Below are 12,057 nucleotides of genomic sequence, written 5' to 3' on the forward strand. Positions count from 1 at the left end.
CCCCTCCCCCTCCCCCTCCCTCCCCTCCGCCTCCACTCCTCCATTTCTTCCTTCGTCATCAATTCCGTCCTCGTCGTCTTCCTCATTATGTAAGAATGTGATCAACCCACTTCCGCTCTTCTCCCACCCCCCCGTCTCCAAATTCCTCCAATAGAATTTTTTCCCCGGTTAACTCAACTCAAAAAAATTCCCATCGTCATCCTCCTCCTCTTCCTCGTCCTCCTCCTCCTTGCCGCCCTTCTCCTCCTCGTCTTCGTCGTCCTCCTCTTCATAATTAGTTGAAAGGGGATCTCCAAGAAGATGAAAGAAAACGAGGCATCAAAAAATGAGGAGGAAGAGGAGGGGAAGAGGCGGAAGAGGGCGAAGGAGAAGAGGAGACGACGGAGGACGAGGACGAAGAAGAGGAAGAGGAAAAGGAAGACGAAGAGGATGAGGTGAGGGAAGAGTGAGAAGAGGAGGAAGAGAAAGGGGAGGAAGAGGATGAGGGAGATATGGAGGAAGAGAAAAGAGGAAAAAAAAGGAGAGGACGAGGAGAGGACGAGGAGGGGGGAGGAGGAGGGGGGAGGAGGAGGGAGGAGAGGAGGAGGGAGGAGGAGGAGGAGGAGGGGAGGAGGAGGGGAGGAGGAGGGGGAGGAGGGGAGGAGGAGGAGGGGAGGAGGAGGAGGGGGAGAAGATTTCCTGATATCAAAAGTTCATCTCCCCACATCCTGAGCTCCCTCCCCCCCTTCCCCTCCCACGCCTCCTACCCACCTCCCCCTCCCCCCCATTCCGCAACACGTTTAAAACTTAACAAAAAGTCTCTTGCGTGCAGTAACATCACACCACACAACTCCCTACTACAGTACATACATATATACAATACCCTTTTCCCCCTTATTAGGGGGGTAGCCGAATTCATAACACCTTGAAGAAAAAAACAAAAAAAGATGTGTGTGTGTGTGTCTCATCTCCCTCCCCGTTTAGTCGACCCTTTATGAAACTCACAAGGAACTCGGTGGCGGTATTCTTGTGCCCCCACAGAATCCCTACCACCCCTCCGCCCAAATCATCCTGTATATAGAACTCATTTCCTATTGCTTTTATCGACTGTTATAGGTTGAATGCCTATTTCCTGTATAGCCTAGATGGGGACAGTAGAGGGGAAGGGAGAGAGCGAACAAAAGTGAGAGCGAGAGAAAGAGAGGAGTAAAGAGACAGAGAAGAGATAGATGGATAGAGAAAGACAGAGAGCGAAGAAGAAAGGAGTGAGAGAGACAGAGAGAGAGAGAGAGAGAGAGAGAGAGAGAGAGAGAGGAAAGACAAAGGAGAGAGGAGAGAGAGAGGAGAGAGGGAGATGAGAGAGAGAGACAGAGAGAGAGAGAGAGATAGAGGAAAGACAGAGGAGAGAGAGGAGAGAGGAGAGAGGGAGAGAGAGAGACCTGCCAAAAAGACCGTGTCTGGGTTGTCTGCTGTGTATTCCCGGAGTAGATCCGGAAGGAATATTCTAAACAGCTCCGGTGGTGGACGAGTGGAGGGGTGGAGGAAGAGTGGAGGGGAGGTGGAGTGGAAGCTATTCTGGATGAGGCAGCGAGAGCTCCACAATAACGTCTAACCATGATAAAGACTCAGTTCGATAAGGAAGAGGAGGAAGAGGAGGAGGAAGAATAGAAGGAAGAGGAGGAGGAAGAGGACAGGGACGGTGACGAGGAGTTACATGGAGTTATTTGGACAAACGAACAACAGACCTATTGGTCCTTACACGGCTGTTTCTGGAGCTAACCTAATATGTGTGTGTGTGTGTGTGTGTGTGTGTGTGTGTTTTTTTTTTGTTTTTTGTTTTTTTTAACAAGGACGACCAGAAGGACGAGGGCGACCTCCTCTCCTCGGCTAAGTGAGGACCTCCGGGGAGCAGTGGCCAAACCCGGAAGAGATCCAGAAATAGCGATCCTCCCTCCGGTGTCTTAGTTCGTGGCGCTGGTGCCTGCCTGAGATGGTGCTCGGGAGGAGGAAGACAGGAAGGAAGGAAGAGTGGAAGGGAGGAAGAAAGGGAGGGAGGAAGTGAAGGTTGAAGGGGAGAAGAGAGAAAAGGAGGAAGAGATGAATGGAGGATGAGAGGAAGAGAGGAAGGAGGATGTAAGGAAGTGAAGGAGGATGTGAGGAAGTAAGAAAGGTAGGAAGAGAGAGACGAAGAGAGGGAAGAAGAGAGGAAGGAAGAGAGAGACGAAGAGAGGGAAGAAGAGAGGAAGGAAGAGAGAGACGAAGAGAGGGAGGAAGAGAGGGAGGAAGAGAGGGAGGAAGAGAGGGAGGAAGAGAGGAAGGAAGAGAGGAAGATAGGAAAGGGGAGGAGAGAAAAGATGTATGGATGAAGAGAGGAGGGGGAGACGAGAGGAAAGGAGGAAGTGAAGAAGGGAGGAAGGAAGGAAGGGAGGAAGGGAAGAAGATAGGAAGAGAGGAAGGAAGTGAGAGAGTGAGGAATGGAGGATGAGAAGAAGAGAGGGAGGGAGTCAGGGAGGAATAGAAGAACGGAGGATGAGAGGAAGAAAGGGATGAGGAAGGGAGGAGAGGAAAATAAGAAGAGAGGGAGTGAGGGAGGGAGGATGTGAGGAAGGGAGGAAGGGAAGTAGGAAGAGAGGAAGTGAGGGAGGAGCGAGTAAGGAAGTAGGGGAGGAAGGGAGGATGAGAGGAAGTGAAGAAAGGAGGAAGAGAAGAAGGAAAACGAGAGGAAGTGAGGAAGGGAGGAAGAGGACAAGGGAGGAAGGAATGGAGGATATAATTTATGTAGATAATCAGAAGGCATTCGATAGAGTTCCTCATAAACGATTGCTCGACAAATTAAAAACACACAGTATTTCTGGTAATATCCACAACTGGATTAAAGATTGGCTCTCTGAACGAAAACAGAGTTGTAATTAACGGGGCCTCATTTAGCTGGCTCGACGTTAAAAGTGGCGTACCGCAAGGATCAGTTCTGGGACCCGTTTTGTTCTTAATATATGTAAATGATCTAGACGACGGCCTCCTCTGCAAAGTATCAAAATTTGCTGATGACACAAATATCACCAGTAAAGTAACAACCACCAAAAAGAAACTCTGCAATCCGATCTTGACAGATCATGAAGCTGGGCAAGCAAGTGGCAAATGAAATTTAACGTTAACAAATGTAAAGTCATGCACATTAGAAGTAACAATGATCACATCCAATACCTGATGAATGGCGTAATACTGGAATCAGTAACTAAAGAAAAAGATATAGGAGTTTTAATATCAAACGACTTTAAGTCAAATCAGCATTGCTCAGAAGTTGTTAAAACAACAAATAAATTGGTTGGCTTCATCGGAAGAGGCTTCGAAAATAAATCAGAAAAAATATTGCTAAACCTTTATAATTCCTTGGTCCGTCCACATCTCGAATACTGTGTACAATTTTGGTCCCCATACTACCAGAAAGGTAATAATAAACTAGAAAGAGTGCAACGAAGATTTACCAAAATTATACCAAGGCTGAGAAATCTGCCGTATGAAGAAAGACTTAAAAGTCTAAATTTATTCTCACTTTCAAAAAGGAGAATGCGAGGAGACAACATCAATTTCGAAGATTAATTATTATTAGACCAATCAAATACAAGAAGACGTCACGATTTTAAAGTAATTGGTAAAATATTTTCTTCGAATAAAAGTAAGCCTTTCTTCTTTAACCGGGTTGTTTATGCGTGGAATTCGTTATCTTCCACCGTCTTTGAAAGTAACACAATAACAACATTTAAAAATCGACTAGATAAATACTTAGACTAATCCGCAAATAAAATATCATCCCTTGCAATAAAAGAACTGACAGCCCGGCAATTAATTGTAATTGGATAGGATAGTGGTAGCAGTAGTGTTAGTTCATCTTCTATCGCCTAGTTATCCTGTTTTCTTAACTGTAGCTTAGTATAGTAAACACAAACAGCTTCGTTAGGGCCAATAGGCCTGCTGCTGTTTGTTCTTCCTTTGTGTTCCTTTCAGATGAAGAGAAAGTAAGGAAGGAAGAGAGGAAGATGAAGTAAGGAAGAGAGGAAAGGGAAGTGAGGAAGAGGGGAAGAGAGGAAGGGAGGAAGAGAGGAAGGGAGGAAAAGAGGAAGGGAGGAAAAGGGAAGGGAAGAAAAGAGGAAGGGAGGAAGAAAGGAAGGGACGAAGAGAAGGAGGGAAGGAGGAAGGGAGGAAAAGGAAGTGAGGAAAAGGAAGTGAGGAAGGAAGAGAGGGAGGAAGAAAGGGAGGAAGGGAGGAAGCGAGGGAGGAGGGAAGAGTGGAAGGGAGAAAGATAGGAAGGGAGGAAGAGAGGAAGGGAGGACAGGAGGAAATGAAGGAGAAAGTGAGAAGTGAGAGAGAAAGGTAGGAAGAGAGGAAGTGAGGAAGAGAGGAAGGGAGGAAGTGAAGGAGGAAGTGAAAGAGAAAGGTAGGAAAAGAGAAATGAGGAAGAGAAGAAGGGAGTAAGAGAAGAAGGGAGGAAGAGAGGAAGGGAGGAAGAGAGGAATGGAGGAAGAGAGGAATGGAGGAACTGTACAGGAGTGAAGTAAGCCAATGGGGGTGCTCATGTGTGTCGAGGGAAAGCGAGGAGGAGGAGGAAGAGGTGAAAGGATGAAAATAAGGAGGAGATAGGGGAAGGTGGAAGAGGAAGGAGGAAGAGAAGGAGTAAGAGGAAGAGGAGGAAGAGGAGGAACAGGAGGGAAGAGGGGAAAGGAAGAAAATGTGGAGGAGACGGGGGAAGGAGGAAGAAGAAGTAGTAGGAGGAAGAGGAAGGAGTAGTAGGAGGAAAAGGAGGGGGAGAGGGGAAGGAGGAAGAAAACGAGGAGGAGATGGGGGAAGGAGGAAGAAAACGAGGAGGAGATGGGGAGAAGGAGGAAGAGGAAAGAAAAGAGGAGGAGGAGGAGGAGGAGGAGGTGGAAGATGTGGAAGAGGAGGATGTGGAGGAGAAGCAGGTAGGGGAAGGAGGATGAGTAAAGGAAAATAGCAGAGCTGGGCGCGTTCTTCGGTGCGTTCCGCTTTAGTTTGGCCGCGGTTAGCGCTCCCAAGCTATTAAAGCTTAAGAGACAGGTTCATACCGAAATAAAAGTCCGTTAGGCCACATACTATACCAAAGAAAATTTTCGTAGGCCACATCCAAAAGATAGGTCACATACTATACTGGCACTTATATTGCTTTAATAGTTTGGGAGCGCTAACCGCGGCCAAACTAAAGAGGAACGCACCTAGGAACGCGCCCAGCTCTGGAAATAGGATATGGAGGAGGCAGGGGAAGAGGAAGAGGAGAAAGGAGGAGGAAGAGGAAAAAGGAGGAGGAAGAGGAAAAAAGGAGGAAGTGGAGGATGTGGAGGAGAAGGTGGGAAGAGGAAGAGGAAGAAAAATAGGATATAGAAGGGGGAGTGGGGAAAGAGGAGGAAGAGGAGTACTGAGGAGGAAGAGAGGAGAAAGAGGAAGAAAACACACTGTACTTTACACCATCCCCCCGCACTCACAAAATGCTTCGAAATGCCAACACACACACACACACAAGAAAAAAAATTAACCCATGACAACACATCGTCCAATAACCGAAGTAATGGCAAACAGTGACGTCACAAGATGAGGACGTCACAAGATGACGTCACAAGATGACGTCACTGCCCTGCACCTCGTTTTCCTTTCTAAGGTTAAAGTTTCACCCGCGGCCGTCTTTTGTACGACCCGGAAGCAGGACATCTAACGTTCACATACACGAGTGTAAAGAAAAGCGGTAATAAAATAATTTAAATACACATAATATATATATATATATAAAAACATATACATATATATATATATATATATATATATATATATATATATATATAATGGAGTATCAGTGGTGGAATGGTCACTGGCACCGGGCTGGCGCCTGAGCCACCTTTTGTTGTCACTCATTTACTGGAAATGGCACTCTGGTCACAGGTCAAGGTCACACACACGCACACACACACACACACACACATATATATATATATATATATGTATATATATATATATTATATATATTTATATATATGTATATACATATATATCTGGATCCATGCACAATTACAAGTATAAGTGTATGCAAGATAGACAATTGCACATATTTGCATTGCGCTCCTTTTCTTCTCTAGTAAGCGAACAGACACTTCTTTGGAAGTCAATACAATGAAAATCAAAAACAGCTGATCAAAATACTTCATGAGGGAGATACAAAACGTAATGACAAACAAACGTTGGAGAGACAATGCCAACACCTTTGGTACTCCATTGTACAAGTGACTGAAAAGAAAGAAAGGAAAAATGCAAACGAATGATTTTTTTTTCAAACAAGTGCAGGCCCTGTTCACGCTGCTGCCCGTCTCTGAGCCAAAAATAAAACATTAAAAGGTTATCAATGAATCTATTATTAACCTCATTAGCCTTTCACAGCCCTCAATGTATCTGTTTTACCACCACATACGTATAAACACATACATTTATATATATATATATATACATATATATATATATATACATAGTATCTACATACATTTATACCTATATATACCATAGGTAAATCCCACATTTAAGCCCAACAAATATTCTTACATCAATCAGATTAATTTGGGACGATCAACTAGCTTTGGTCTTCCAAATCTCTTTCGCTAGGGACATGTACAACCCGATTCAAAAGTTCGACGACAATTCTATGCTTACCTTATGTGCCAACAGATAGGAGTTACCATCTGCATTCTCTGACACATTTTCATTCTATCCTTACTCGCGAAGATATTCCATTCATCTCATAGCCGCCCCCTACTCTCTCCCTTCCTTCAGGGGGAGGGTAGAGGGTGTCACCGGGGATGGAGGGGGGAGAGGGTGGGTGAGTGGGGGAGAGTGTGGGGAGAGTGTGGGGAGAGTGTGGGGAGAGTGTGGGTGAGGGCGCCAAACGGTCGCTGCAGATGACCTCGATCGTGAGGCACTCAGGTCACCGCCGCCCACGGCGCTGGCCCTCCAGAGGACAAAAACATGATCCACGCCTTCCGCTCCTTATTCGCCCGTAGGCTCCAGCCGCCAACCGCGGGGGGCGGGGGGGCGGATGCGGAGGGGGCGGGTATGGAGTGAGGGTGAAGGGGGGGGGAGAGTCATGGATTTGGAGCAAGAAAGAAAAATCCGGACCGGAAGAAGGACGTCCAGACGGAACAAGGCAGAGAACTAAGGATGGGTATTTAAGATTCGTGTTAACAGTTCTCTCGTATTCTTTCTTTCTTTTCTCTCTCTCTCTCTCTCTCTCTCTCTCTGTGTGTGTGTGTGTGTGTGTGTGTGTGTGTGTGTGTGTGTGTGTGTGTGTGTGTGTGTGTGTGTGTGTGTGTGTGTGTGTGCGTGTGTGTGTGATATTCACCATAGTCATGGGTCACATGTTGGACTCGTGATCGACAGCTATTACCCTCCCGATCTATGGATAATGCTGTGACCTTACATGCACGCACACACCTAACTCCCCGCCCACGAGTTGGGAGTAACGACTCGCAGCGCAGCGATACTGAAATTATTTCAGCCCTGGGTGGGATTCGAACCCGAAGCGCCGTAATGGCGGCAGGGAACTCCAACACTGCGCCGTCGAGCCGTGTGTGTGTGTGTGTGTGTGCATGTGTGTGTGTGCGGGCGCGTGTGTGTATATGTGTGTGTGTGCGCGCGCGCGCGCGTGTGTGTGTACACGTGTTGACCCTTTCAATGCTGGGAAACGAAATTATTCTTAACGTGTACGTCATATAAGGATATCCTACCCGTAGACTTCTTCCCTCGAACTCCCGTCTCCTCGTGCTTGGGTCTACAGCTGTCGACTTCGGGGTCTCTCGAACTGGCGGCGACGTCTGCGGTCCGTCTCCCGCCGCGTCGAACAACGTCCTCGTAGCTTCTAATCTTTCAGACCGCACATGTGGCCGAGGTAATAGGGGAGGAGGGAGGATGGGAGGGAGGAGGGGAGGAGGGGAGGAGGGAGGAGGGGAGGAGGGAGGAGGGGAGGAGGGAGTAGGGAAGGGAGGAGGGGAGGAGGGAGGAGGGGAGGAGGGAGGGGCGGAGGAGTTGAGAAGGATAAGGGGGGAAGAGGGAGAGGATGGAGAGGATGGAGGGAGGAAGGAGGGAAGGAGGAAGGGGGGAGGGAAGAAGGAGGGAGGAAGGAGGGGAGGAGGGAGGGGAGGAGGGAGGGAGGGAGGGGGTGAGTTGAGAAGGATAAGAAGGAGGAGGAGGGAGAGGAGGCAGAGCAGAGCAGAGGATAAGGAAGAGGAAGGGAGGAGGAACAGGGAGATGAGAAGGGGTTAAGGAGTTAGGGAGGGACAGGAGAAGGGAGAGGAGTAGGAAGGAGAAGAGAGGAGGGAGAAGAGAGGAGGGAGAGGAGGAGGGAGAGGAAGAGGAGGGAGGAGAAGGAGGGAGAGGAAGAGGAGGGAGGAGGAAGAGGAGGGAGGCGGAAAAGGAGGGAGAGGAGGAGGGAGAGGAGGAAGAAGAAAGGAGAGAGAGGAAGAGAGAGAGGAGGAGGGGAGGAAGAGGAGGGGAGGAGGGAGAGATAAGGAGGAGAGGACAGGAGGAAGACGAGAAAGAGGAGAAAGAGGAGGAAAAGAAGGAAGAGAAGGAGAGAGAGGAAAAGGAGGGGAAGGAGGGAGAGGACAGGAGGAAGAGGAGAAAGAGGAGGAAAAGAAGGAAGATGAGGATGAGGAGGAACAGAAAGAGGATCGGAAAGAGAAGTGAAGAAGAATGGAGGGACGAGGAGGAAGGGATTAAAGGAGGAGGGGAAGAGGAGGAGAAGGAAAGAAGAACGAAAGGAGGGGGAAGAGGAGGAATAGGAGGAGGGGGAAGAGGAGGAATAGGAGAAGGGGGAAGTGGAGGAAGAGGAGGAGGGGGAAGTAGAGGAAAAGGAGGAGGAAGAAAGAAGAACGAAATGAGGGGGAAGAGGAGGAGGAGGAGGAAAAAGGAACGAAAGCAGGAGGGTGCAGAGGAGTAAGAGGAGGAGGGAAGAAGGTCGAAAGGAGGAGGAGGAAGAGGAGGAGGGAAGAAGAACGAAAGGAGAAGGAGGGGGCACAGGAGGAAGAGGAGGAAAAGGAGGAGGGGGAAGAAGAATGAAAAGAGGAGGAAGAAGAGGGAAAAAGAAGGAAGAAGGAAAAGAGGAGGAGGAGGAGGAGGGAAAAAGAACAGAAGGAAGAGTAGGGGGAAGAGTAGGGGGGAGGAGGAGGAGGAGTAGGAGGAGGGAAGAGGAGGAGTAGGAGGAGGGAAGAGGAGGGGGGAAGAAGAACGGAAGGAGGAGGAGGGAAGAGGAATATGACTAATGAGGGAAAGAGAGAAAGAAGGATTCGACCGAAAAATTCAAAGAAAGAGTTATTTGGGGTCACCCGCTGAGGCATTCATATTGTGTCGTGGTCGGGGGATAATATTTCGCATTTCCCTCGTTTGTATTACCAAATATCTCCCTAATTTAAGGAGTTTCCTATGCCTAAATTAGTGGGTCTCCGGTGTCGGGGCATTGACTGTCAATAGTCTAAGGGTTAGGGGAGCCCCTACGGACCAGAGGCATATATTTGTCCATGTTAAAGAATATCTATTCATAGAGGACTGAATTCCCCTCCCCTTTTTATATTTCATTTATTTATTTATTTATTTATTTACTATTAGGGATCTTCCTTTCATATGTTTTCTTGAATTTATTACTGTTCATAAGTCTCTCTTTCCCTCCCTCTCTCTCTGACAGAGACAGACACACACGCACACACACAAATACACGCACACACACAAACACACACACACACATACACACACAAACCACACAACCACACACACATATATACATACATACACACACACACACATATACTCACACACACACATATATATACATACGTAAACATATACACACACATACACACATAATTACACACACACACACACACACATTTTTTTTTATATTACTCTCTGGACCACGACGATAGCCCCAATGAACCTACCTTCGCTGGTCGGACCCAATTCTTCTCTTTCAGAGGGGCTAATTTCCTTCCCCCAACAAAATATGTCCCCTAATTAATCCTCATTTATATAACTTCTTTCAACGCCACCACCTCCTTGCCCGCCATATATTTCCTAACCTCTCTGTCTCCCTCTCTCTCTCTCTCTCACTTTCCCTCTCTCGTTTTTTTCCATTCAAGCCTTCCTTACAATAATCATTCATCCATTCGTTGGTTCTTGAGTTTGTTCCTCAGGACCATATTTCACCCAACTCCTCTTAAATCTTCGATTTTTTGCTCCTTCGTCCTCCGTCCTTTTCTTTTCTCCCTCTGGTCAACGATAACGTCCTCCTAGCATTATATATATATATATATATATATATATATATATATATATAATATATATATATATATATATATATATTATATTAATAAATAAATATTAAATATTATATATATATATATATATATTATATATATATATATATATATATATATATATATATATATATATGCACAAATTTCACAAGTCACACGCGAATCACAAATATGCAGAGTCCACTAGGAAAAGGAAAAACACACGTAGTCCGAGCGCTTTCTGTACTCCTTGATAATGTGAATATATCACGAAAGCGCTCGGACTACGGGTGGTTTTCCGTTTGCTAGTGGTCTCTGCATATTATATATATATATATATATATATATATATGAGTGGAAGGTGGCAAGGAGGCGCAGGAAGATGCAGGAGTGAATATTCTCTTACGTTTCGACGGATGTCTTCCTCAGAGAGACTACAGACTATCAGATCTTGTGGACATTATATACCCCCGTTATGGCTCATCCTGCCGGCCGTCTGGGAATGGCGCCCGCTGATTGGCTAATCGTTCCCCTTTGAGCTAGTGCATCCAAGGTCATTCTCGCTGCGGGTCGCGCCAGGCTAACATGTCCTTCTCGGTGATTGGTGACTGGGCTCGTCGTGATGTATGCGGCTTCTATGGTTTTCCTTGATCTCTTTCCCAGTCCGTGGTGGAGAACCTCGACGTTATTCCAGTTGGGGAGATGCACCTTGCTTGAAACCTTTGTCTACATCTTTCTCGTTCCATCTATAATTCTTGTTCACGAAAGATGTAGACAAAGGTTTCAAGCAAGGTGTGATTGCGTGCTACCAAGCTCTAGCCGATAACGAAGAATGCGGCCTACCAAGGAGATTCATGGTAGCATTGGAAAATCTCCGTCAACGCGCCAACCTACTTATCACACAAGCAGATAAAGGCGGTGGAATCGTGGTAATGAATAAAGTAGATTACGACAACAAAATGCTGGAGCTTCTTAACGACAAGGAGACATACAAGAAAATGGACACGGGATTCGCGCAGCGAGAAGCCGACAAGTTCAAAAAGAATGCGAGAAAAATACTTTCCAGATCGAAGAAAGGCAAGGAGTTACTCGGACTTCTGGAGGAAGCACCCCGACCCCCAACAATGAGAGGACTCCCTAAAATACACAAACTAGACTTACCTATGAGGCCAATTACTTCAGGGATAGGCAGCGCGCCGCATCGCCTCGCTAAACGTCTTGCGAAGCCTTTGTCAGCCACGCTAGGGACGATCAGCGATACACACCTTCGTAACTCCACTGATTTGGTCGAACGACTCAAATTCATAGACTTTAAGAAAAGAAAAAAAAGTCAGTTTCGATGTTAAATCTCTCTATACGAACGTAAGCATAGAAGGAGCCATGAACGCGGCGAGGAGAGCTCTGAGTAACATAAGCGAAGATGAGTTACCTATTAAGAAAAAGGACTACATAGAGCTAGTATCTCTATGTGTTAACTTCGGCCCGTTTGTTTTCAAAGAACAAGAATACGTACAACATAGAGGATTAGCTATGGGTTCACCTCTGAGTGCAGTAATGGCATCCTTATATATGGAAACACTAGAAGTAGACAAATTCATACGAATCATAGGAAGAGGCTCGAAGTGGTTCCGGTACGTGGACGATATTTTAGTAATAATGCCAGAAGAGTCAAATATTAACAACAAACTTCGCATGTTGAATGATGTCAACGAACATATCCAATTCACGGTAGAAATGGAGATGG

General features: G+C 46.5%; 1 protein-coding gene across 1 annotated transcript; it reads left to right on the forward strand.

Moving 5' to 3' along the window:
• The first annotated feature begins 11,167 nt into the window (after window positions 1-11,167).
• Window positions 11,168-11,659, forward strand: LOC143017676 (uncharacterized). The gene has a single exon (XM_076172439.1). It carries the CDS (start codon window positions 11,168-11,170, stop codon window positions 11,657-11,659), a length of 492 nt encoding a protein of 163 aa, XP_076028554.1.
• Window positions 11,660-12,057: the final 398 nt, after the last annotated feature.

This window comes from Oratosquilla oratoria, chromosome 3 (genome assembly GCF_046742065.1).
Source record: "Oratosquilla oratoria isolate Oo_2021 chromosome 3, ASM4674206v1, whole genome shotgun sequence".
NCBI classification, from domain to species: Eukaryota; Metazoa; Arthropoda; class Malacostraca; order Stomatopoda; family Squillidae; genus Oratosquilla; species Oratosquilla oratoria.

Coding starts and splice junctions, on each gene's coding strand:
- LOC143017676 (XM_076172439.1), top strand. CDS start 11,168: ATGGTAGCATTGGAAAATCTCCGTCAACGCGCCAACCTACTTATCACA.